This window comes from Phyllostomus hastatus, unplaced genomic scaffold (assembly GCF_019186645.2).
Source record: "Phyllostomus hastatus isolate PE091 unplaced genomic scaffold, TTU_PhHast_1.1 phas_contig_477, whole genome shotgun sequence".
NCBI lineage: Eukaryota > Metazoa > Chordata > Mammalia > Chiroptera > Phyllostomidae > Phyllostomus > Phyllostomus hastatus.
Genome location: NW_025333889.1, coordinates 601,659 through 625,658, shown reverse-complemented (window position 1 = coordinate 625,658; position 24,000 = coordinate 601,659). Strand labels below are relative to the sequence as shown.

The window sequence follows — 24,000 nt, the reverse complement described above, 5'->3', positions numbered from 1 at the left end:
GGTGGTCTCTCGGGATACACACCAGTGGGCCTTCCTCCCGCCAGACTGCGTGTGGCTCCCTGGGCCTGGCCCACCGTGCACCCCCACCCCCATCCTCCACCCCATTGACCTTCCTCCCGGCCAGCTCTCGACCCAGAACCACCCCCACCCCCCCCACACAATGCTGTGGCCCCGCCGGCCCCCACGGCCACCTCTCAGCCACCTGTGTGCTCTCTCACCGACTCTCTCAAAGTCGTCGGCCCGCACACGGTGCACGGTGAGGGACGGCGGACACGCAATCGCTGAAGCAGGAAGCACAGCCGCTCCCGGGACGGGCGAGGAGGGGCTGTGGCTCGTCAGGCGGGGCAGAGACAGCCTGTAGGCACCGAGCCCCGTGACGTGTGGACAGGAAGTGCAGACTGCCACCCCCCTGGGTCCCGGGTCCGGGCTGCGAGAGGCCGGGGAGCCCTGGGCGGTTCTGGACCCGGTTCTGCTGTGTTCAGAGCAAGATTTTAAGTCCACATGTCAATTAAAGATACCCCCTCCCCTCCTCCCCTGGCCCTGCGTGTGCTGACATGTAAACTCAGCGTCTCGGGGACACCCAGCAGGGCCCGGCGGCCGGCAGAGGGGCCACAGCGGCCCGAGCGCCCGGGGCGGCTGCACCCTGCCCTCACTGCACCGCTGGGCGGGGCTGGGTGCAGACCTGGAGGCTAAAGCCGCCGTTCACACTTCTCCTGTCAGTTGTGGAATACCCGAAGTTAATTTTTTACACTTTGCTGGGCTCCCCCGTCCTTGGGGGGCAGGACCTGGGAGGCCTGCCTGGCAGGGAGGGGGTGCGGAATGGGCACCAGGCCCCCGTCTGCACCGCACGCCCCTCCCGGAGCCGCCTCCTCCTGGCTCAGGGCCCTGGCGGGGCGGGCCCTGGGGTGGGCTGGCCACCCCTCGTGGAGCTATGACCCACCGCTCCCAGGGTGGGTGCGGCCTCTGGCCTTGGTGTCCACGCCGGAGCTACCTGGGCCACCCGGCCGGGCGGCCCTCCTCCGCAGGACTCGGGGAGGGGGCTGCAGCGCCCACCTCCCTCCCGGCCGTCCGCAGGGCCCCACGGCTCCCAATGGGCTCGGGGCCTGAGGAGCCACCCCCGTCGATTGCGACAGCTCCCCCGAGGCATCGGCCCAGGACACCTGTTTGCAAACAAAACACACACCCCCCCCCACCGCTCTGCCCTCCCCGGACACTCCCACGTGCCAGGCCGGGCACGCAGCTGCTCTCGGAGTGGAGTCCCGCCCGGGGGGCAGGGGCAGTCGACAGACAGCGTGCCCCATGGGGCGTGGGGCGTGGCGGGAGGGTGTCAGGTTCACCCCAGAAGATCAGGAGGGAACAATGTCAAAGACCCTGTCCAGGGTCTTAACGCCTGCACACCTGACGCACGCGGAGGCCGCCCCGGGGGTCCGAGGGGGGACTGGGCTTTGAGACTGTGAAGCGCTGCCCCAGGGCGGGCCTGCCACACGTCTGGGGGCCTCGAGTTTCGGAGGTCACTCGGGTGGCCCCCCGCAGGCGTGAAGGGTGCACAGGTGCTGACGCAGGACAAGTGGCTGTGCGCCCGGGTCCTGCAGCAGCACAGGGGAGACCAGAGGCGGCAGCTCCCGGGGCCCCTCGGAACCAGAACGACGGCCTCCTCGGGCCCCAGCTCACCTGGCTTTGGTACCTTGGCAGCCTGAGCCCAGCGACTCCACGCTAGCTCTCCTGCAGGGGCAGCTGAGGCACTCAGGGGAGGGGGGGAGGGCGGGGGGTTGGGGGGACTGGGGTGTCGCCATAGCAGACGAGCTTTCCGGGCAGAGGGACAGCCCGTGCCGGGGCGCAGGTGCCCACGTGAGGCTGGAGTGAGGGGGCAGTGTGCTGGAGGGCAGGCAGGGGACAGAGCTGGGGACATCCCCTCTGGACAGGCTGGTACAGCAGCCCGGGGGGGGGCACAGGGGGAGGGGATGTCGTCACCCTGGGCAGTAGACACGGAGGCAGAGCCAGAGCTGATTGGAGGGGGCTGGCCCTTGGGGAGGCGGCTCCGTGCCCCCAGCAAGCAGCAGGTCCCCAGCCTCAGGCACAGCCTTGGGGCTGACACCCTCTCAGGGCTGTGGCGGGTCAGCACCCGCTTGGGCGAGCCTGGCACCTACCTCACGGTGACTCGCAGAGGCCTCCAGGCCACGGAGGCCACAGCGGAGCCGGGCCTGACTGCCAGCTCCCTCGGGGGTCTGCTCGGCCCTCCTCCCACCTTCGTACCCGAGCCCCCGGCAGGCCCTCCCCACCCTGCCCGGCCCCAGAGTCGGGGTGCCTGTCCGTTCCCCAAGGCTCCTCTCCCAGGTCCCCGCACGCCCCCTCGACGGGGTGCCACCGTCCCCTCGGGGCTGCGAGGTCCCCAGGTGCTCGGGCTGTGGCTGAGCTAAGACGAGTGGGGGTCCCCGTGCCCCTGGGAGGTCACACGACCCCAGCCCCGGTGACAAGAGCTCGATGGAGGGGCCCTGCCGGGCTCAGGAGCGAGTCCCCAGGGGGATGCCTCCTGCTGGGCCTGAGGGGGCGGCGCTCCCTCCCTGGTCACTTGCCGCAGCCCCGCCGCTCCCCTGGCGACTGTGGCCCAGGGTGTCAGCCCCCCACCCAGGCAGGAAGTCCTGGCCCCCCGACCCAGGCACCCTGGGAACGCAGGGCACCCACGGTCTCCTTCACCGGGGGCCTCTCTGGCTTCCCCAGACGGCAGCCGGCTGTGCTGGGGGGCCGCGCCCCGGGCCTGGCTCCTCCCCCTGCAGGGACCCTGGACCCCCACTTATTCTGCCCACCCGCCGACTCGGCAAGCAGAGGGGGCTCCCCTGCACGTGCACTGGTTAGACGTGCAAGTGTGAACCCGAGGACCTCCAGGCTCCGAGGGGCGGGGGGTGTACTTGTTTCCAGGAGGCTCGGGGATGACAGTGTCCTCAGTGTGTGTGCACGTGTGTCTGGACCGATCTGGCCCGCGGCTTGCTTTGTAAACACAGTTTTATCTGCACACAGCTGCACCAGTCTGGCGGCTGCTGCTGCTCCACAGCACCCTGGCTGGGACACAGACTGGGAGGCCTGCCAAGCCCGACATATTGGCTCTCTCGTCCTTTAAGAAAAACGCTGGGGCCCCCAGAGCCCTGCACGAGCACTGGGAGGGCTCTGGCTGGCAGGGAAACTGAGTCAGGAGCCCAGCCATCCTCCCAGGACCCCTGAGCAGAGCCTGCAGGAGGGGGCCGGCGGGGAGGCTGCCCCGGCTCTGCTCTGCATTGGCTGCTCTCCGAAGCTCCTCCCCCCAGGAGGGTTCAACGCCCGGGGTGTCAGGTGCCGACTCCAGGGGTGAGCACCGGCGAGGGGCTGGGTCACAGCCCCAGGCAGGCAGCTCTCAACACCACCTGCAACCGCCGTCCAGCGAGGGGCCGCTGGGAGATGCTCCGCGCTCTGACCTCGGCCAGGGCGGCCCTGGGGTCCCGGGCAGCGGGCTGGGTGCGGACCATGGCCTCACACCCACTGCTGGTGGCCCCCCCGGAGGTCCTGCTGAAGCCCATCTCTGTGCCCCACCGGCTGCTGCTGGGGCCCGGCCCCTCCAACCTGGCTCCGCGCGTCCTGGCGGCCGGCGGGCTGCAGATGATCGGCCACATGCACAAGGAGATGTACCAGGTGGGCTGGGGGCGGCGGCCGCCCCTGCCGGCCCCTCCCGGCGGGGGGACAGGAGCTGGGGGCAGGCCCTGACCCGCACACCCACCGCCCGCAGATAATGGACGAGATCAAGCAAGGCATCCAGTACGTGTTCCAGACCAGGAACCGCCTCACACTTGCCATCAGCGGCTCGGGGCACTCCGCCCTGGAGGCCGCCCTGTTCAACCTCCTGGAGCCCGGGGACTCCTTCCTGGTCGGGGTCAACGGCATCTGGGGCCAGCGGGCCGCCGAGATCGGGGAGCGCGTGGGTAAGGGCTGGGGCGGGGGTGGGGTGTGCCCGCCGCGCCAGCCTTCCCATCCCCTCCTCGGGCAGGGCAGCACGGCCCGGCCCTCCCCGGCCCTCTGGCCCCCCACCTTCCGGCCGCTCTGCCCCGAGGTGCCATAGGATGGGGTTTTGGAGGTGGAAGTCCCCCTCAGAAATCCCAGAAACAGACGTCCTCCGGAGCCGCCGAGCACGGAGGAATGGACAGGGTTCGCTTCCAGAGCAAACCGTGGGGAGACGGGACTCGGGGGCAGCAGCGAGCCCCGAGTTTAATGATTGACCCTGCATCCAGCGCCACAGGTGTCCGCGCCGTCCAGTTAATGGACAACTTCGGACAGCTGCGGGGGCTCCGACCCCTCACCCAGTGCCCTTTCACCCCCAAACTGAGGGGGCGGAGGCCAGGACCCCAGGGGGCTCTGACTGCCCCCGGCTCAGCCTGGACAGGCCCCTGCCCTTCCCCACCCCCACCCAGCCTCAGGCTCTGCCCCGAGGTTCAGATGGTCCTGGGGCCGCGGGGTCTCCCACACACAGCTCCGGGGCTCGCCCCTCCTCCACCCCTTCCTTCCCTCTCCCCTCGCTCGCTGGGGAGGCCCCGTCCACACGGCCTTCAGCAAACTCAAGTTTCTCTCCCGTGCCCCGGAAGCCCGGCCACGGGGCTCGGGGAAGGCGGCCCGAGGAAGGGGCGGGCAGCTGGGCCGGACGCCACTCTTGGCCTGAGCACACCCCACTCCCCTCTCCCGTGTGGCCGGGGCCGCGGCTGGGCGGCCTGCTCAGCACACCCCTGTCCCTCTCGGTGGCCCCTGTCCCTCACCGTGGCTCCTGCCCCGTGTGCTGGGTCAGGAGAGGCTCACAGCTCACACTGGCCCTGCCCCCAGGAGCCCGCACTCACCCGATGACCAAGGACCCCGGAGGCCACTACACGCTGCAGGAGGTGGAGGAGGTGCGGGGTGTTGCCAGCCATGGGGAACAGAGGGGCGCTGGCCAGCCGGGTGGGCTTGGGGCTGGGGGGCTGCGCGCGGTGGCTTCTGTGCCAAGTGACCCCCCACAGGGAGAGCACTCTGGTGCCTGGGAGCAGGTGGCAAGCCTGAAGGGGGGGCGGGGTTCTGCCTGGCAGGGAAACTGAGTCAGGAGCCCAGCCCTGTGCGCAGGGCCGGAGGGGCTGGAGGCGTGAGGTGGGGAGCAGGACCTGCCCCAACTCGCTGGGTGTGGGCCCCTCCCTGATAGGGGTCCGTCCTGGCCAGCCCAGACCCTGGGGACCCGGCTGCCCTCAGGGAGGTCCCAGTGTCCCCACGGGTGGGGCGGGAGGCAGAGGCCCCTGTCCCTGGTCTCTGGGAGGAAGTCCCTCTCTTCCAGAGTGAGCCCTCCTGCTGAAGTCACCAACCCGCCTGAAGTCACCGGCTCCCGCGCACAGATGGGGGGCCGCCCCCACCCCGGGAGGGAGGGCATGTTCGGGGGGCAGAGCCTGCCCTGCCCCCACCAGGAAAGTCCTTCCGTGGGCCCTGGCTGGCGGGGGGGGCCTCTCCCTCCACAGCTGTCCCTCTGTTCCCCTCAGGGCCTGGCCCGGCACAAGCCGGCGGTGCTCTTTCTGACCCAGGGGGAGTCCTCCAGCGGCATCCTGCAGCCTCTCGAGGGGTACGGGGAGCTGTGCCACAGGTGAGCCCGCCCCCACGGGGGAGCCCATCCCCACAGGGGAGCCGTGCGGGGGGCAGGGCCCAGGTTGGGTGGGTGCGGTGCTGGCAGGTCCCTGCGGCCTGGGTGGTAGCTGGTGGGCCGAGTCCTTTGCTGCCCCCACCCAGCGTCTATCACGGGGTGTTGGGGTGCAGGCAGCCCTCGGGGTTGTCCTTGTTCTTTGCTGAGTGCGGTGGGCCCCCCGCTCCTGAGAGCAGGATGGGGGTCTCTCCATGGCCAGGTGCCCACACCGTACTCACTGCCCTCCAGGTTCCGTGGCTGGGAGGGTTTGAGGCTGACCCAGCTCCCCAGCTCCCAGGGCTCAGGGGACCCTGCCCCCCCTCGCCTGAGATCCCAGAGCCCCAGGGCAGCCTCGACCGTCCACGCCCTCCACCGGCCTCCCCACCCCCGCACGGGCGCACGGGGCCTTGGAGGAGCCAGGGGCTCCCCCACCCCATGGCCAGCTGTCCTGCCCTGCAGAGCTGGCCACAGGCTGCAAGGATGAGCCCCTCATGGCCAGGCAGGCTCCTCCACGGGGATCCCAGCCCACCTGCCCCCCGAGTCCTGTCCAGCGACTCAAGCTTACTATTGTGACCTGGGCTGTGACCCGGGCTGTGACCCTGAGGGTTCCACCTGTCCCTCCGTGCCAGCTCTGCCTTTTTCTAAGAAAACGTGGAGGCCGGGGCCAGGCTTTGGCTACCGCTGTTCCTGGACTCTGCCATCTGGCCTCTGACATTATGGTCAGCCGGCTGCTGCAGGAGGGGGCCCAGCTGGCACTGAGTGGCCAGGGCCCATTGGGCCCATTGACACCCTTGGGCCTGAGCCCTCAGAGTCCCCCTGTGTGGGGGGACCCTGGGGCTGCAGCCCCACCTGCCTCACTGGACGGCCCTTCCCCCAGGTACCAGTGCCTGCTCCTGGTGGACAGCGTGGCCTCCCTGGGCGGGGTCCCCATCCACATGGACCAGCAAGGTGAGGGCCCCCTGGACTCATCAGCACCCAGGGCCTCTGCTGGGTGGCCAGGCGCCGAGGTGGGGGGCGGGTGGAGCTTCTCCGGGTCAGCGTGCTCTCAGAGCCCCTGCAGGTGCAGCAAGGGGGGCAGGGCCGAGGGCCGTGATGCCTCTGGTCGCGGCTGGGCCTCCATGCCCCCATCTGCCCTGACCCCCCACCAGCCTGTCGCACCCAGTGAGCTCCACGGTCAGGTGGCCTTGCAGGAGACCCTCCTGGGACCACGGAAGGGGCTTCCCGGGCCGACACTCACACCACTGCTCTGCACGGGCGGGGATCAGCGCAGGGCGTCAGGGCGTCCCCAAGACTTCACACCGCACCTCTCAGGCTGGCCGCCCACCGCCGGGGAGTGAGAGGCCGGGCTGAGGCTCCAGCCCCAGACCCTGGAGCGCAGGCCCCGCAGACAGTGTGGCACCCCTCCGGCCCAGGGCACCCCGCCGCGCCCGCCCTCACCGCGCGAGATCACACGAGCTCACCACACTGCCCCCCACCCCTTGGTGGACTTTGGGGCTCTTCCAGGCGTGAGGCTGTCAGGGCAGAGCTGGGAGGGTGGTCCTGCCCAAGCCTGTGGGCGCTCACTCGAGGCCGCCCCCCGGGGGCCCCACCTAGGAGATCGGAAGGTGGCCGCAGCCCGGGCTTGCTCGGCTGTCTTCCCCACGGCCCGGAACCACGGGGCCCTCGGGGTGGGGGTGGGGCTGTAGGTGTTTTGTGACCGACCAGGGGCTCGGGCTCCCAGGTGCGAGCAGACCAGCCTGCCCCCGCCTCCCTGGCCTGCCCCTCCCACAGACACACTCTGGCACGGTGCACGGCCCCCCCCCCACCCTACCCAGACCCTCGCCGTTGCCCACGACACGCCGCGCCTGCCCCGGGGTCAGCGTCCCCCCCACGGGGCAGGGCCTGGCCCTGTGGGAATGCCCCCTCACTGCCGACACCGGCGGCACGGTGGGTCCCCGGCTCCCCCAGGACGGTGGGCCCTGAGCTCCGGGGGCACCCCCGCCGGAGGGACCCCGCCTGGGGGCTCACCCTGCGAGCCACCCCCACAGGCATTGACGTCCTGTACTCGGGCTCCCAGAAGGTCCTGAACGCCCCCCCAGGCACGGCGCTCATCTCCTTCAGCGACAAGGCCAGGTGAGGGGCTGGGGCTGCACGTGCTGGGGGCCTGGGGGCCCCCGGAGGGAGGGACGGCCGGGGAGGGCATGGCGCCGCGGACGGGCTCCGAGATGCCCCTAGAAAGCTTGTCACGGACCCTGACAGGTGCCCCTGCCCCCTCCCCACCCTCACAGGTGTGACACAGCTCCAGGTCCCAGGGACCGGGCGGCTGGGCACGGTGAGGGCCACGCACGCACGTGGGGCAATGGCCTGGCCAGCCCGCCTCCCGGAGACTCCCCCGGGGAGCCTGGGCTTGGTGTGGGAGGCAGGGACTGGATTTCCAGGAATCCCCGGCTCCAGGCCAAGGGCTGGGGCCCAAGGCTGCCCCGCCCCCTGCTGCCGCCAGCCCGGGCTCAGCGTCTGGGAGCCAGGGTGGGCTGGGGGAGGGGAACCAGCCCCAGCAGCCCGTGAGCGGGTGCTGGTGGGTGCCATTCGCCAGGACAGAGGCCGCGTGGGGTGGAATCGGGGATTCCGAGTCTGAGTGACCTGGAGGGGCAGCTGGGCTGGCCTGGGGAGGGGGCTGCCACCTAGAGGCCCCTCCGTGACACCCAGCGTCACAGATCACGCCCCAGGGTGTGCAGGCTCCGGGAGAAGGGGACCCGGCCTCCATTTCCCCTTTGTGGTTTTGGTGTGTTTGGACTGGACAGCGCAGCAGCTGTCCCTCCTGCCCTCAGCGATGACCATCTTCCACTGGCCTCCGACTCGGGGACCATGGCCGGACGACTCCCGGGGCGGGGCCGGGAGAGGGGGCCAGGCCCGGCCTCCACGTAGCAGGGTCGCGCCCAAGTGGCAGAGGCACTGGCCAAGCCCAGGGGTCAGCAAGGCTGGGCTGCCCGAGGGGCGCACAGCCCACCTGGGCCTGTCCCGGGGTCCCCACTTCTGAGAGACAAGGGCCCCTGGGTGGGGGGGGATGGCCACCCAGACTCTGCAGCCGGACAGGCAGGTGCTCAGGCCGGCTCCCCCCCCCCCAGAGATAAGATCTACTCCCGGAAGACGAAGCCCTACTCCTTCTACCTGGACATCAAGCTGCTGGCCAACTTCTGGAGCTGTGACGACGACAAGCCCAGGACGTGAGGGGCGGGCGGGGGCGGGCGGGGGCGGGCGGGCTGGTGGGCAGAGGGGTGCGGGGCCGTCCTCCCAGGGCCCCAGCCCGCATCAGGATTGCTCGCTGGGTCCCGAGGCCCCGTCCGGGCCCCCACCTGGCTCCCCACTTGCCCCCGGCCTGGGGGCTCGGGGCCTGAGGCACGGCCTCCGCCCTTTCCCAGGGCCCCGTCCCCCCAGAAATCCCAGCACCGGACGTTTGCACTGGACCACCCTTCCCCATCTCCAGGCCTCAGCTGACCCACATCTCAGAAGAAGTGGGCAAACCAGGGGCTGTCTGTGAGGGGGCTCCGGCCGTAACCCAAGGCGCCCCATGCCACCCACGGGGACAGGAGCACCAGGCACCGCGCCCCACCCAGTGGGCCGGGCGGGGGGTGGGAGCCAGCCGGGCAAGCAGCCCGTGGGGTGCGGGCAGCACCCCCTCCGAGCCCCGCTCCTGCAGACCTGGCCGCCCTTCCAGCTCCGAGTCCGTGATCCCGGCCTGGAGTGCTCCCCTGGGAAGGGAGCTGACCGGTCCTCCCGGAGCCTGACCCGCCCGTCCCCACCCAGTGACCCGGACCGCGCCCGGTCCTGTCTTCCAGATACCACCACACCACCCCCGTCATCAGCTTGTTCGGCCTGAGAGAGAGCCTGGCACTCATCGCGGAGGAGGTGAGGCCTGGGCGTGCTGGCCGGGACCGAGGGTGGCGGGGGCAGAGCCGGTGTGTGCTGGGGGAGGCAGTCCGAGAGGACCCCGCCGGCAGGAGGGGCCCGGGAGCGAGGCCAGCAGCCGGGTTGTGAGTTACAATAACCAAAGTTCAGCAGCCTGGGCACCTCCCTGCTCCCAGGTGGGGGCTGGGGCCCGGCAGAGACGGTGCCAGGAGCCCCACCCACACAGGCCGCGCCGGCTCTGCGGCAGCGGGTTCAGGACAGCACACAGGGCGCGGCACAGCCACCTTCGCTGTCCCGACCGCCTGGGGCCACGGCCAGCCCCCAGCCCCCAGGCTGCGGAGACAGGGCTGAGGGCGGCCGGGGCGAGCGGCCAGGAGCTCCGCTGGCCGCGCTGTCCCCCACGCCGTGCTTACTCATAAGTCACCGCCCCAGGACAGAGCTGGCGGCCACCAGCACCCAGCTGGGTTGTGCGCTCCCAGGGGTGGCTCCCACGGTGGGCGGGGTGTGAGCTGGGCAGGGCGGGAGGAGGGTGAACTCCCATGGGGCTGTGGGGTCAGTGTGGGAAGAAGGAGGCGACGCATGTGCCCCAGAAAGTCCCCGCCCTGCCCCGGCCAGCTCTGCCCTCCCCTCCCCAGGGCCCCAGCGCTGGCTGGGCCCACCCCTCGCCCAGACCATTTCCACCTGCCCCGAGGTAGCCCCTGGGCCAGAGCCACCACGGTCTCAAACCCGGGGCGGGGGGCTCATGGGGGCTCTCGAGGGGCTGCCCCCGGGGGTGCACACCAGCTCCCTGCCCCCGGACCCCCGCCCACTGGTGCCTCTCCCCGAGCAGGGCCTGGAGAACAGCTGGCGGCGCCACCGGGAGGTCACCTCCTACCTGCAGGAGCGCCTGCAGGAGCTGGGCCTGCAGCTCTTCGTGAAGGACCCTGTACGTCCAGGGGGCGGCAGGGGCGGAGCGGGAGTGGGACCTGGCTGTCCTCAGGCCCTTCCTCAGCCCCGAGCCCCCCAGCCCCACCTGTCGCCCCTCTGAAGCCCCGGGGCTGTGGGGCTGGTGCTGAGCCGGCCTGTCCCGCAGGCGCTGAGGCTGCCCACCGTCACCACGGTGGCCGTGCCTGCCGGCTACAACTGGAGAGACATCGTCAACTACCTCATAGACCACTTCTCCATCGAGATCACCGGAGGCCTCGGGCCCTCCCTGGGGAAGGTGAGGGGGTGGCCGCACGGGCCCCAGAAGCTGGTTGCCCCCACGTGGAGCACAGCTGTGTCCAGGCCGAGGTCGGCGGTCGTCCCGGAGCTGGGCCGGCAGGGGTGTCAGGAGGGGACGTCCCTCTCCGGACCCCAGGGGTCTGTGCAGGGGCAGCCAGGCAGGCGCAGACCCCCGACCCCACCCGGAATGCCCTTCCTCCCCCCGTGTGGCCCACCAGGCAGGAGCCCAGCTGTGCCCACTGAGAGGGCGACTCCGAGTGGCCTTGGCGGACGGCCGCCCCGGCTGCCCTCCCCGAGCTCTGCGGCCTGGCCTGGGCCCGGGGCTCCCTGGTGGCTGCAGGAAGCTCCCGCCTGCCTGCCCCGTGTGCCCTGGCGGGGGTCCCCTCGTGGGGAAGCCCACCCGGCTCTGCCCAGACCTCGGCCAGGGCCAGGCGGGGTCCTGGACGGAGGCCGACACCACCCCCCCGCCCCCCGCCCACCCACAGGTGCTGCGCATCGGGCTCCTGGGCTGCAACGCCACCCGGGAGAACGTGGACCGGGTGACCGAGGCCCTGAAGGAGGCGCTGCAGCGGTGCCCCCGGAGCCAGTTGTGAGCCAGCCGCCTGGCCAGGCCCCCCCCCCACGTGGGGGCTGGGGGCCCAAACGGGGTCTGCGAGACCGGCAGGCCGCTGCCAGCCTCCGGGGCCCTTTCCTTCCCGGTGGAACTCCCTGGAAACGGCCCTCGGGGCCCGGGACCCACATTCCTCCCCAGTGACCTGCAGCCCCAGGGCCTGGCCCCCCGGGAACATTCAATAAAGAGCAGGCGGGCAGTCCGTCTGTCTGTCCTCTCCATGTGTGGCTGGGCCGCGGGAGGGCCGGGCAGGAAGGCAGTTCCACACCCCCTGGGCCTGGGCCGTGGGAGCTGCAGGAGCTTTGCTGCTCCTCGCTGGGGGCCGGCAGACGGGCGTGCAGAGCCCCAGACCTTGCCTCCCGGGGAACCCACAGCCCCAGGCCCGGCTGTGGCCGAGTCCTGTGGATGGGGGCAGGGAAGGACCTGCGCCTGGTGACCCCCTGGGGCCCCAGCCGCTTCCCCCTCCTCAGCTGGGAGCCCTCTGACCCCTACCCCTCAACTCCACCCCTCCCTCGGATCCCCGCCCGAGCCTCCTCAGCGCCTCCCCGGGGGGTTGGATCTGCAGACCCGGCCGGCCTTCCCTGGACCACGCCCACATCTGCAGGTGCTCCCCCGGCCTGAGGCCCCCCAGGGGAAGGCCGGCAGGGTGGGTGCCCAGCCAGCCGCAGCCCCGTGTCTGTGTGGATGGAAGGGTCGGTCCGGCTCTGCCGTCACTCACCCAGCATGGCTGGAGCATGGAGCACAGGGTGGACTGGAGGCCGTCCACCCCACGCTGCTGCTCACGGCCACCGGGGAGACAGGCACTGAGCGCAGGACCTCGGAGGGCCAGAGGGTCTGGAGTCTGAGGCAAGGGGGGGGTGCGGCTCTCCCAGGGGAGGCCAGAGAGTCTGGGGACCTGAATGTGCAGGGCCCGTGGGTCGCCTCCAAGACGCTGGCCTTTGTGCTGAGAGCAGCCCCGTCGGGGCAGGGTCCCCCAGAGGCAGACACTGGAAACTCAGTACCGAGACCACCCACTGGCAGGCCCCCGGCGCCCCCCCCCAAGTCAGGCCCCGTCCGATGTGCACGGCCACCGCTGGGCTCTGCAACGACGGGTCCGCGTTCACGGGCGCACACACAGCCCTCCCTCTGGCGCGCCCCTTCCTCACTCGGCCCCTTGTCGCTGCCGGAACGTGGCATGTGTGTCTGCCGCCGGGGGCTGTCCCAGTGCAGGGGCACGCCACCGTCTGAGTGTTCATTCACCCGCCCGCTGTGGACGGACCTCGGGGTGATGTCCCCCGGGGGCCACCACGTGTGACCCGGTGACGCGCGTTCTTAGACGGGCTTCCTGTGGGCAGCAGCCACTCATCTCTCCTGGGGGCACCGAGAGGGGAACCGCGGGGTCCCACCCGGGCTGAGGCAGGTCGGAGGCTGGGAGGCCTGGCAGGAGGATCCAGGGGCGGCTGCCGCACTGCACGTCCTCGCCGGAGTCTGGGGGCTGGGGCCCCGCCTCCTCACCGTCACTCAGCCCCTCCTTCCCCTGAGGGGTGGCGGCCTGGGGCTTCCCTGCGGGCGTCCCCCCTCTGAGGGGAGTCAGCCCGAGCGCCCTACGTGCATTATTCGACTCCGTCTTCCTGGTGCCGACCTGCGGCTGGGGGCCGGGGACTGTCAGAGGCGGTCAGGAGCGTTTTCCCCTGTTCTGCGGCTGACCTACATCCATTTGCTTCTTTTCTTTTTTAAGATTTTATTCATTTATTTTTAGACGGGAAGGGAAGGAGAAAGAGAGAGAGAGAAACGCCAATGTGTGGGTGCCTCTCGCACTCCCCGCACTGGGGACCTGGCCCGCAACCCAGGCCTGTGCCCTGACTGGGAATCGAACCCACGATCCTTTGGTTCGCAGGCTGGCGCTCAATCCACTGAGCCACGCCAGCGGGGGCTCATCCATTTTCTGAATCAAATCTTTCGAAGAGCAGGTGTTCTGAGTTTGGACGCAGCCCTACCTGTGTGCGTGCTTCCTTTCGGGGCCTGCCCCATTGGCGTCCTGCCTGGGAAACGCCCACCCACTCTGTGGTCCCAAGACACCTTCCCCTTTCCTTGCCGAAGGTGTGGCCCCAGCTGTCTCGGGGTGGTGGGTGCTCCGCGCTGCAGCAGTCTCTCGCGTGGAGTGCGGTCAGGGCCGGAGCACGATTTCATCCACCCCGACCCCCAGTCGTTGGAGCCATGCCCCTTACACAGACTCCCCTCCCCCCCCCTCAGGGGCTGGGCCCCTCTGCCTCCGGCCCCCGCCCGGCCGTGTCCTGGGGCCACTCCCTCCCAGTCGCTGCAGCTTCCCCGCGGCTCTGGGACCAGGGGGCGCACGCCCTCCAGCTTTGCTCTCTGGAAACTGGGTTCCCTGCCCGAGAGCCTTTGAATTCCCCTGTGAATTCTCGAATCGTCCTGTCTCGAGCGTGCTGGACTTTGGTGGGAATGGAGCCACGTCAGAGTTTTCCAGAGAAACCCCATGTGGTGCCCATTCCGCCCCCCGCCACGGGACCCCAGCCCCCGGGCCTGCTGGGCGGCCCACCTGAGCTTTGGCCCGCTCAGAACTAACAGCCTCCGAGCCCCCCAGGCACCGACGCGCCCCCCCCAGCAGGTGGTGCCGTCTCCACTCGCCCCGGAGGCCGCCCGGCCCCGTCCTGGGTCTTGGCGGAAGCTGGGGCGGGGGTCAAGGACATCTGCCACCCCTCGGAGGTGCACTTGTTTATTCAAGGTCAGGCACATGGTGCTCCGGCTCTCGGGGCGGCCCTTGGACCCGGGTCCGACGAGCCCTCAGGTCCCCGCCTCCGGCGCACACCCCGTTTTCAGCATCTAGACAACCTCACACAGGATGGACAGACGCGGGTCACAGGAAACCCCTCCCCCGGGCCTCGCCCCTGGACACAGGCAGCTGCCCCCGGAGGCCACTGTCCGCACTCTCAGGCCCAGGGACTGTCTGCTCCTCGTCCGCCACCGCCCACCCCAGGGAAGCCCCCGCCGGCGTGCTGGGAGCCTCGGCAGGGCACCGTGGCTGCGGCCGAGCCCGGGGCCCGCTCAGCTGGCCTCGCCGCCCACCGTCTTGGTCTTCCGGAAGATGCTCTGCATGGCCGCGACCCGGTCCTGGTCCTGGATGTGGAAGACCTGGAACTGCGAGCGGGGCGGAGGGTCACAGGGACGCCCGGGGGTCTGTCCGTCCCAGGGCCGCGGGCACCGCGCGGACCAGCCTCGGCTCCCTGGCCGCTGGGCCCTCCCGCCTCTGGGTCTCCTCCTGGAGGGCCCCTCCCCCCAGCCTTCCTCACGAGCAGGTGTCCCCGGACGGGCCTGACACGGAGGAAGCCCGGCCAGGTGCTTGTTGAGGGCCAAAGGTGGGTCACACCTCACCCCGCACCCCCAAGTGCGCCCAAGAGGGGACACATGTTGGCTCCTTGGGGTGAGGGTGGGTGGCCCTCGGGGAGGAGCAGGAGGGGCCCCTCTGGGGGTGGGGGGACGGAGGACCAGCAGAGCTGGTGGAACCTTGGGGCAGCTGGGGGCCGGCCAGGCCCCCCCAAATGCCCGGGGACGTGGCAGGGGACTCTGGGTGCAGGGACGAGGCAGAGACCTGCGGTGAGGCTGCGGGGGCCACGCTCCTGCACGAGGAGCGGACCCGGGGTGGGGCTGGGGCCCCTCGCCCCTCGCCGAGGGTCTGGGGAGGCTCCGGGGTGGTGGGGACAGGCCTGGACAGGCTGCTGCCCTGGTTCCCGGCCAGCGGCCCTGGGCCTGTGGGGCCCCCTGGTGGGCAGGGGGCAGTCGTGGCCTGCCTCACCCTCAATGTCCCCGAGACACTGTCCAGAGGCCTGGCCTGACCCAGCCCGACTCAAGCGCCTGCCCTTGGACGGGGAGGGAGTGGGGCGGGCCGGGGCTCTGCCCCCACCGCACGGGACCCCGCGCCCACCTTGTCCAGCAGGACGTCGAAGTAGGCGGTGGCCCAGTAGGAGGGGTCGCTGGCGGGCAGCTGCAGCAGCGCCTTGACCCCGTGGTCGATGCGGGGCGGCGGGCTGGGGCCCAGGTGGGTGGCGTGGATGCGCAGGGAGGCCTCGGGCTGGCTGGCGAAGCGCTCCACGCGCTGGTAGAGGGCGCCCAGGTCGAGGCCGGCGCCGCGCAGCAGGTTGCGCTCGGGATGCAGGAAGTGGGGCAGCTTCTGCGTGGCCAGGCAGCACAGCAGCACCACCAGCAGCCGGTAGACGGCGCCCTGCAGCTCCGCCCAGTCCTCGGGCGCCGGGAAGAGCGCCGAGGCCCAGAGCAGCACCGTCTGTGGGGGGGGCGGGGGGGGGGCTGTTGCCTGGGGAGGGGGCCGGGTGAACAACCAGGCCCACCAGCCCCCCCGGCTCCCCCCCGGAAGCCCCTGCCCACAGGCCTTTCCCGCTCTTTGTACCCACCCGGGTGTCCCAGTGCAGGTCCCGGGCCCTCGACACCTGCGGCCCCCACCCAGGCACCTCCCGTGACTCCCGAGGGGGCGCTGCCGCTGAGCAGGACCCCACCAGACCTCCCCCCGCGGCATCCCCACCCCGGCCACCAGGCCGCCAGGGTCCTTCCCAGGGCACCGGAGCTTCCTGTACATCCTCGGGGCCCCCCTCCCTCACCCCCACCCACTGACCCACCTGTGTGCCCAGCACACGGGGTCCGAGTGTGTCTCAGGGTCACAGCCGGACCCGCCTGGCTGCCCCGGCCACCCTCTCCCGCCTTGGCCCTGAGTCCCCCAGCCAGGAACCCCTCTCCCTCTGCCGACCCGCATCACCCCTAAGTCAGCACAGGGGCCACCAGGGGGCAGACCCCAAGGGGCCCCTCAGAGGCTGGCACCCCCTCAGGGGTGAGGCGGGGCCCTGAGCGGGGCAGCGAGTGGCCTGAGGTCGCACGGGGGGCCCCGGCAGAGCCGGCTTTTGCACCAGGTTGAGTCAGGTCCCCCTGAAGCCCCCACTGTGGTGAGGGCAGCACTCCGAGGACACCCCTGCTTGCCCGCGCCGCCCCGGGGGCCCCGCGCCGCTCTTCCCAGCACCATTCTTCCCCAGCCCGAGGGGGACACGGTTCCAGCACCCCCCAGAGGCCGGGACCCCGCTGAGAAGGGGGTCCAGGACTGGCGACAGTCACAGACCGCAGGCCAGAGTGGGGCGCTGGGACGGAGGGGCCGCCCAGGGCCGGCCACACGGGCTGCTGGGAGCAGCAGCTGTGTGCTGCCCAGCCCCAGGGTCCAGCTGCAGCGAGAGCCCATGGGCCAGACAGTCCAGGGGCCGCTAGGGCAGGTCCAGGTGCCACCACACTGGTCAGCCGCACGTGCCAGAGAGCCTGGGCCTCGCTCCCCGGGAAGCCGGGCGAGGCCGCGGGATCCGCTGACCTGGAGCGCGCTCCGGGCCGTCCACTGGCCGGAGCCCGCACAAGGGTCCGAGCTGGGGCCCCTCCCCGGCCCCCTGGCGACAGACGCAGGCTGAGCGGCGAGGCGGCAGGCTCGCTGGGCCCCCCACGTACCTTCAGGTGGCCGAAGGTCAGGCCCGGGCTCCGGCCGCCGTCACGCCAGCTCTCCTGGTTGACCCGGTCGAGGATGGAGAGGCTGTCCAGGCGATGGCCCGGCAGGGTGCCCAGCGCGCCCAGCAGCCTGGTGAGCAGGTAGTCCGTGGAGACCCTGGGAGGCCGGGCGGACACACCCCTGGGTCGGCATCGGGCCCCGGCCGGCCAGCCGTGCCAGCACCCGCCCGCACGGCCCGTCCCCGTCCCAGGAGAGGAAGCCCCTCCCTGAGGCGGGACCCTCCGGAGCCGCAGGGGTCGGCCCAGGGCAGCCGGACTGCACCCAGCCGGGCTGCACGCGCGTTTTAGGACCTGCGCAAAGGGCTGTGCCCGTGACATGCCTGGGTGTCACGTAGACACCCAGGCCCCCGAGCGCCGGGGGACATGGGAGCTTCCAGATCACCAAGCCTCCTGTGGGGATGGGAAGGCGCCCCTCTCCCTGGCCCAGGGTGGGGCAGGCAAGGCCCCTGGTCCCTGGCAGAGTGTGGGTGGAGCCCCTCGTCTGCCCTCCACGCCCCAGTGCGGAAACTGGGCTCCCCTGCAGCTGCAGACCGCAGAGGGCTGGGCATCTTCCCCCGGTGGCGCCCACGGCGCAGGGCGGCACGCCGCAGAGCCGCTCGCCGGGTGTGGGTGCCGGCTGGGGGCGGGTGGGGTGGCGCCTCAGGGTCCCCACTGTCTGCGCAGTCTCCACGCCGGACGTCGTCTGCCCACCACGTCTGCGCCGCCAGGGCCCGGGAAGGCCGCTGACCGCAGAACAGGCCTCCACTCAGCGCAGCTCTCGCCCTTTCTTAGGGGCTGGGGGTCACTGCCTGCCTGGACGCAGCCCTTGCTCTGGGCACCGAGTGCCCGGGAGCGGCCCCCCGAGCCCATCTGAGCAGCAGGAGGGGCCCGAGAGACTCTACTGGGTCCTCCGCCGCTGAGAGGTGACTCAGGCATAGAACCACTCTGGGTGGGCGCTTCACCCGGGCCTGAGCGGGGTAAGGCGTGGCCTGGCCAACCACAGCCACCCGCCGTTCAAGCGTGTGGATCGGTAGGGTCTGCGGGGGAGCTCAGCCACAGCCGTGCCCACCTCCCTCCCTCCCACAGCACCCCCCCATCCCAGCAGACGCCACTCTGACTGAGGGTGGAGACTGGGGACCCCGGGAGAGGCCGCTGGGCTTCTGGGGTGGGGGAGGGGGTGCAGGACAGCACAGCCGGAGGCCTGGGGGAGGGGGCTCCTAGAGGAGCACTGAGCTGGGAAGAGTGGCCCCCGTGGAGACGACGGAGACGCACGAGAAGCCCCGGGCTGCTTGGTCTCGCCAGGACCCCGACCCCCCACCCCGCTGCTCCGGGGGCCTGTCCTCCTCGCTGCTTTCCCACACGGCGCCAGGGCAGAGGGTCCACCCGGCATGACCTTCCACGCTCTCGGGTTCCTCCGCACAGCCTGCTCCCCTAAGCTCTGAGGGGGCTCCCGCACTCCCCTGAGACCCCATAACCTCTGGGTGGTACAGATGCCCATGGGGCGGGGGTGGGCAGGGAGCACCGGGGTGGGACCCCCTTCCTGCCGGCCCCCCGGACCCAGGAGGGGCCTCCTACCTCCAGAGCTGGGCGCTGGCGGGCACCAGGGCCACCTCCTGGCCGACGATCCGTCTCAAGCTGCCTTCAGGGAAGCCGGGCACCCTCAGGGCGCCCTCCAGGGCCGGCACCCTGTGCTTGCACCGCACCACCGGCAGCACGTGGAAGCGGATGGCCCTCCAGCCGCCGGACACCAGCAGGGACAGGTGCAGCTCCTCCTCCCTCAGGCTGTCCGCGTTCAGGGCACCTGCAACGACCGCCCTCCGGCTCTCACCTGCGCCTGGCCCCGCCTCCCCAGGACTCGGGGGACCCGCACCGCGGCCCTCTGGGGCCCACCGCAGCCCACACCTGCAGGCCCCGCCCCCAGACGCCAGCGTCCACCGGGAACCGCAGCCTGCGGGGGGCCGGCCAGCCCCGCAGGGCCTGCAAACCGTTCTGGGCGGAGCCGTGCCCCCCAGACTGGCGTGTGGAAGCCCTCTCCCGGCAGCCCGGGCTGTGGCCGTGTTTGGAGACGGGTCCCTGGAACGGCGGGGAGGTGGGAGTGGGCCTCGGGGCGGGCGCTGGTCGGAGAAGCCTGGCCCTTGTGGGAGAGACGTCGGGAATCCCACCCAGAGAAGGGCCGTGTGGGACGTGGGAGAGGCCTCAGGGGAAACCTGCCCTGCCCACACCTTGGCCTTGCCCTTGGCCTTGGCCTTCCAGCCTGAGGACGGCTGTCCCAGCGCCCGGTCCGTGGTGTTTGGCCTGGGGCCACCAACCAAGGCAGCGAGGATGCTCACAGCCCCCGAATGACAGCGGCACCTGCTCTAGGTGCTCCCCAGGGCACCTCCCCAGGCCCCCGAGCCCCAGCTCGGTTCCCCCTCGGCGGCCATGTCCCTTGCGGCCCTGTCTGCTGCAGGACAGGCAGCCGCGGCGGCCCAGACCGCACCAGGAGAGGCCGCCAGCCCACACGGAGCAGCTCTGCCCCGGGCGGGGCCCTCAGCCAGTGGCCCCAGGTGCTGCCCCGTCGGTCGGCTGGACCCCAGGCCCCACCTGCCCAGCCCTGAGGGCCTGCACAGCAAGAGGCCGAGCCCCCCAGACCATGCTGAGCCCCGCCTCTTTTGAAGGGGAAAGTGAGGAGGGGTCTCCACACTCGTCTCCGAGCCGCTGGTCTGTCGCTCTGCACCCCAGGGTCCAGGCACCCCCAGGGCCTCCTCGGATTCAGGAAATGACTCTGGGTGGGTGTGTTCAGTGGCCGGCACCCCCATCTTGGGCCTATGCGCCCCCAGACACTGAAAGCTCTGGCAGCCCCCCTGCCGAAGACAGTCTTTGCTCCTGGGTCACCGTGCTCAGCCAGCATGGTCGGGGGTCAGGTCCCACTGCCGGGCAGCCTGGTGCCTCTGGGACCCTGGGCCAGCCCCCGGGAGCAGCCTCCGGGGCCCAGGAGGGCGGCAGAGACTGGGCTTCTGACTCACCCACCCCCTCCCTCCCTTCCCTTCCTGTTCCTTGGAAGCTTCCGGGGAACTCCCCACCCTGGTCAGGCTGGTGCCCGGGAACCCCCACCTGAGACACACCCCCCAGAAGGGACCCAGACACAAGGGCAAGTCTGCTGGGGCCGGGGTGGGGGGGGAGTTCGCGGCTCGAGCGGCTGACAAGCCAGGCCGCCCTGAATTCCACTCCACACCTGGGGGAGGGGAGGGGACAGAACCTTCTGGGGGAAATGCTCCCCGCTCTCCCCCCACTCAGGCCCTGGGGGGGCCCAGCCGAGGGATGCCCAGGAAGGGGTGGCCGAGGGGCCGCGGGGAGGTGGGGACACTGGCCCCCCACCTTCTCCCTCAGTCGCCCTTCCCCACGCCCCGCAGGGCGCACGGCCCACCCCGGACAGTCCACGGCGCCGGGGGCCCTGCAGGGGGAACCCACCCCGTCTGCCCACCCTCCCCCAGTCCCCCGCAGGGCGGCTCAGGGGCCACCCCCGGGGACCCAGCCCTGGGCAGGCCGTGTCCCCCTCCCCCCGCCCCCCGCTCCATCCCCCGGACGGGCCTCGCTCTTCCCTCTGAGGGAAGAGAAGGGTGCAGTGACCCCGGCCCCTCCCGGGGCACCTGTCACTCAAAGCCGCGGGTGGCTCCATTTCCTTATCTACCACTGGTCACACATTCCGTGAAATGGTGACTTGGAAGGCGGCCAGCCACACCTGCCTCCTGCCCTGCCACTCCAAACCAGTCCGGCCTGGTCTCTGGGCTCCCAGGGGCTCCCAGGGTTGCAGGGGGGGTGGGGGGACAGCCTGAACTCGTCACCTGCAGCTGGAAGCAATGCCTGGAATCTCCCGGCGTGCCCTGCGGCCAGAGCCTGCCTGTGGCTGCCCTCTCAGCCGGGACTGGGGGTGCGGGGGGGGGGCCGGCCGGGGGGGGACCTGGGGAAGGTGTGGAGGGGCCTGGCTGCCCAGCGAGTCCCCGAAGGAGCCCGGGTGGGGCGGAGCCTGGGGCCCCACCGACGGGTGAGTGCGTCTCCCAGGCTGGACCAGGGCCTGAGGGTGACAGGTCACCATGCGCCGTCCTCGGGGAGAAGAGGTCCCGCCAGAGCCCCCGGCGGCAGTCAAAGGGCTCCGCGATGGCCAGACCAGATGTCTGTGGGGCCCAATGATGGGCCCGGCCGCCCCCTGCGGGCAGCATTCTCACCCCCAGACGGCGGTCACCACCCCCGCCCCCAGTCGCCGGGCAGGTCTGGGGAGCGCTGGGCTGGGGAGCCACCCCCGTGAGCTGCAATCTGTCCAGACGCCCGGCCGCCTTCTGAGCCTTCACGTCGCCATGGAGAGGAAGAGCCCTCCCCCAGGACCCGCAGGAGGGAGGCTGGCCTGGGGGCCATGGTGGCCAAGGTCCCCCAGGACCCGCAGGAGCCCGGATGGCGGCCAGAGCGGGCTCCCCACGCCCGGCAGCCCGTCCTCCGGTCTCCGTCCTCCAGGTGGCTGACCGCCCCACGCGCCGACCTCACAGCAGACGTGGGGGCCAGAGTGATGCCGGGCGGCGGCCCCCCCAACACACCGCTGCCCTCCCAGGGGAGCAGGACATTCCACCTCAGCCCCCCACTGCCTGCCAGGACGACCTGATGCCCTTCCCGGACGCCCAGGCCCGCTGTCCTGCGCCTGCCCTTGCAGCCCCTCACGGTGGGGCGGGGGGGGGGGGCGAGGGAGGGCAGGCTCTGGAGGCCGAGGCCCGATGCTTGGCTCCCCGGGAGGGCTCCGCCACAGGGCCCATCGGGGCCCGAGACGCCACTCCGCAACTGGGCCCACGGCTGAAGCAGACCTGTGCACACCCGTGCGCATCCGTGCACCCCCTCACACGCGTGCACACTCACACGCGTGCACACTCACACGTGCACTCAGAGCCCTCCCACTCTGGCGTGGTTCGACCGGAGGCTGGAAGTGGAGACGGCTGCACGGACCGTCGGCCCGGCTGGGACTGACCGTCAGCCTGGCTGGGACTGACCGCCAGCGGCTCAGGGACCCTCGGGAAGCTGACCAGCCAGCGGCAGCCCGTGGGTCACGGTCTCCAGCCGCTTACACAGTGACAGCGTCACAGCGTCACTCCAACGACCCCCTCGGAAACCTGACACGGAACCTGTGCTCGCAGACCACAGCGCGTGTCCCCGACCCCCACGCGGAGCGACCCCACGCATGTGCACACACGCACACGCACACACACGCATGCACAGAGCGGTCCCTCTGCTACCTGGCGCGACGAGGCCATGCAGCCTGCAGTGCACGATGGCGGCCACCAGCAGGTCCCTGAGGAGGCGCAGGACCTTGCCGGGCGCAATGTGGCCGCAGCCCTGGGCGCTGCCGTCCGAGGAGGAGGAGGCAGTGAAGACGTCGTCCGTCACCCACGGCTCCAGGCCGGCCCCTCCCCTGGGGACGCCCAGGCGGCAGGACGCGGGGCCGTCGCCGCCCGCCTCGGCGGCCCCCAGCTCCTCGCTCAGGAGGGCTCCGGCGTCCACCCTCAGGGGCACCTCCACGACCACGGGGCCGTCGGAGGAGCGCAGGGCGAACTGCGCGGCCTCCAGGTCCCGGGAGTAGTCCACCAGGAAGCGGGGGTCCCGGCGGTGCACACGCTCCAGCACCGTCAGCAGCACGTCCTCCGCGCGCTGGTAGTCCTGCGCCCGGGCCGCCGCCCGCGAGCGGATGGCCTGCAGGTAGTGGTGCCACAGGGGCACCTGCACGGCCATGGCCGGGGCCCGGGCGGGGGGCGCTGCCCCCGGGGGCCCGGCTGTGAGGACGGGCGGACGGGCGGACGGACGGACGGACGGCGGGGAGGCGGCACCTGCCCGGGAGAGGAGCGGCGAGTCCGCGGGCAGGCGGGGCGCCCAGTCCCTGCAGAGCAGAACTCCGGAGCGGCTGAGCTGCGGCAGGTTAAATACCTGAACTCGGCCCAAGCCTTTGAAGGGAGGGTGAGTCAGCCACCAACAATGGGGAATGTCTGGGGGGGCCAGGAGGGGCCAGGGCGGGGCCCGGCTACACGGGGTGGGGGGCCTCCCTCGCGCCGCCCTGCCTCTCCTATCAAGATGCACGCAGCTGAGCCTCCCACCCTCCCGCCCGGCTGTCCCTGGGGGTGGGGCCCTGTTTCTGGTGTCCCCGCCCCCCTGCCCCCCGCTGACCTGCGTCCCAGTGGCGGCAGCCTCAGGGTCTCTGTGCCATCGGGTCCCCCGCCAGTTTGGGGGTTGGACTCACGGCATCCCCTTGCTCTGACTTGAAGGGGGAGGCCCCGGGTGTGGGGGCCGCCCTGGGGCCACCGCCTCCCAGCGGCCCGTCTCCGAGACAGCCCGGGAGCAGCCAGCCCCAGGCCAGGGCTGGGGGCCGCATCTCCGTAGCAGCCTGAACATCCCCACAGACCCTGCACCCGCGTTCGGAAGCTGGGAGACTGGGTGCCCACTGAGGCCCAGGTATGAACCCCGCACCCCCCGCCCCCGCTGCAAGGCCTGCGTCCATGCTCCCCTGCCCCACCCCAGCCCTGTGCCCTCGGGGTGCCCACCCCCCACCCTGCCCGGCCTCGAGCCTGAGAGGAGAACCCACCTGGGCCTGGAGCTGGAGGGAGTCTGGCTCTCGGGAAGCCTCCTTGGCCCCGCCTCTCGGGGCAGGAGAGCTCTCCCCGCCAGCACCTGCGCTGGGCACCCTGCCCGGCCCAGCCGCCTCCGTGCTCAGGGCCCTGCGAGTCCCAACCGGCAGGTGGGAGCCGCCCCCGGGACCCTGGGCTCCTCTGGTCTGGCCCCGTGTGTCAGGTGCCCCTGCGGGCGCTTCTGCAAACAGCAGACGTGGAGGGGGTCCCATGGAGGGGGCTAACCCGGCAACGCCACCCACAGCCCCCCCCCCCGCCCGCCACCCCGGGGAGCTGCGTGCCTGAATGGGAGCCGTGCACGGACCCAGGGCCACGGCTCTCACTCGCTGGAACCTGGACGCCCTTCTGAGGAGCTACAGCCGCAGTGAGGGGTCTCTGGTTCCATGCCTCCAAGGACGGGGAGTCCACTCCTGACCGGGGGGCCCAGGACACAGCCAGGCAAGAGACAGATTTCCCGCCTCGCACCTGGCCCAGTCCCGGCCTCCAGGCCG

General features: G+C 71.6%; 2 protein-coding genes across 2 annotated transcripts; one reads left to right on the top strand and one right to left on the bottom strand.

Moving 5' to 3' along the window:
- Positions 1–3,326: 3,326 nt before the first annotated feature.
- On the top strand, positions 3,327–11,550 carry AGXT (alanine--glyoxylate and serine--pyruvate aminotransferase). The gene is made up of 11 exons (XM_045845669.1): positions 3,327–3,660; positions 3,755–3,947; positions 4,837–4,901; positions 5,514–5,614; positions 6,528–6,598; positions 7,678–7,762; positions 8,755–8,853; positions 9,466–9,535; positions 10,365–10,460; positions 10,608–10,736; positions 11,224–11,550. Exons 1-11 carry the CDS (start codon positions 3,430–3,432, stop codon positions 11,329–11,331), a joined length of 1,248 nt encoding a protein of 415 aa, XP_045701625.1. The 5' UTR covers positions 3,327–3,429; the 3' UTR covers positions 11,332–11,550.
- A 2,500-nt stretch (positions 11,551–14,050) lies between these two features.
- On the bottom strand, positions 14,051–22,770 carry MAB21L4 (mab-21 like 4). The gene is made up of 5 exons (XM_045845823.1): positions 22,130–22,770; positions 18,450–18,675; positions 16,839–16,992; positions 15,271–15,627; positions 14,051–14,486 (listed from the first exon to the last, which is right to left on the bottom strand). Exons 1-5 carry the CDS (start codon positions 22,620–22,622, stop codon positions 14,394–14,396), a joined length of 1,323 nt encoding a protein of 440 aa, XP_045701779.1. The 5' UTR covers positions 22,623–22,770; the 3' UTR covers positions 14,051–14,393.
- Between the last annotated feature and the right edge of the window lie 1,230 nt (positions 22,771–24,000).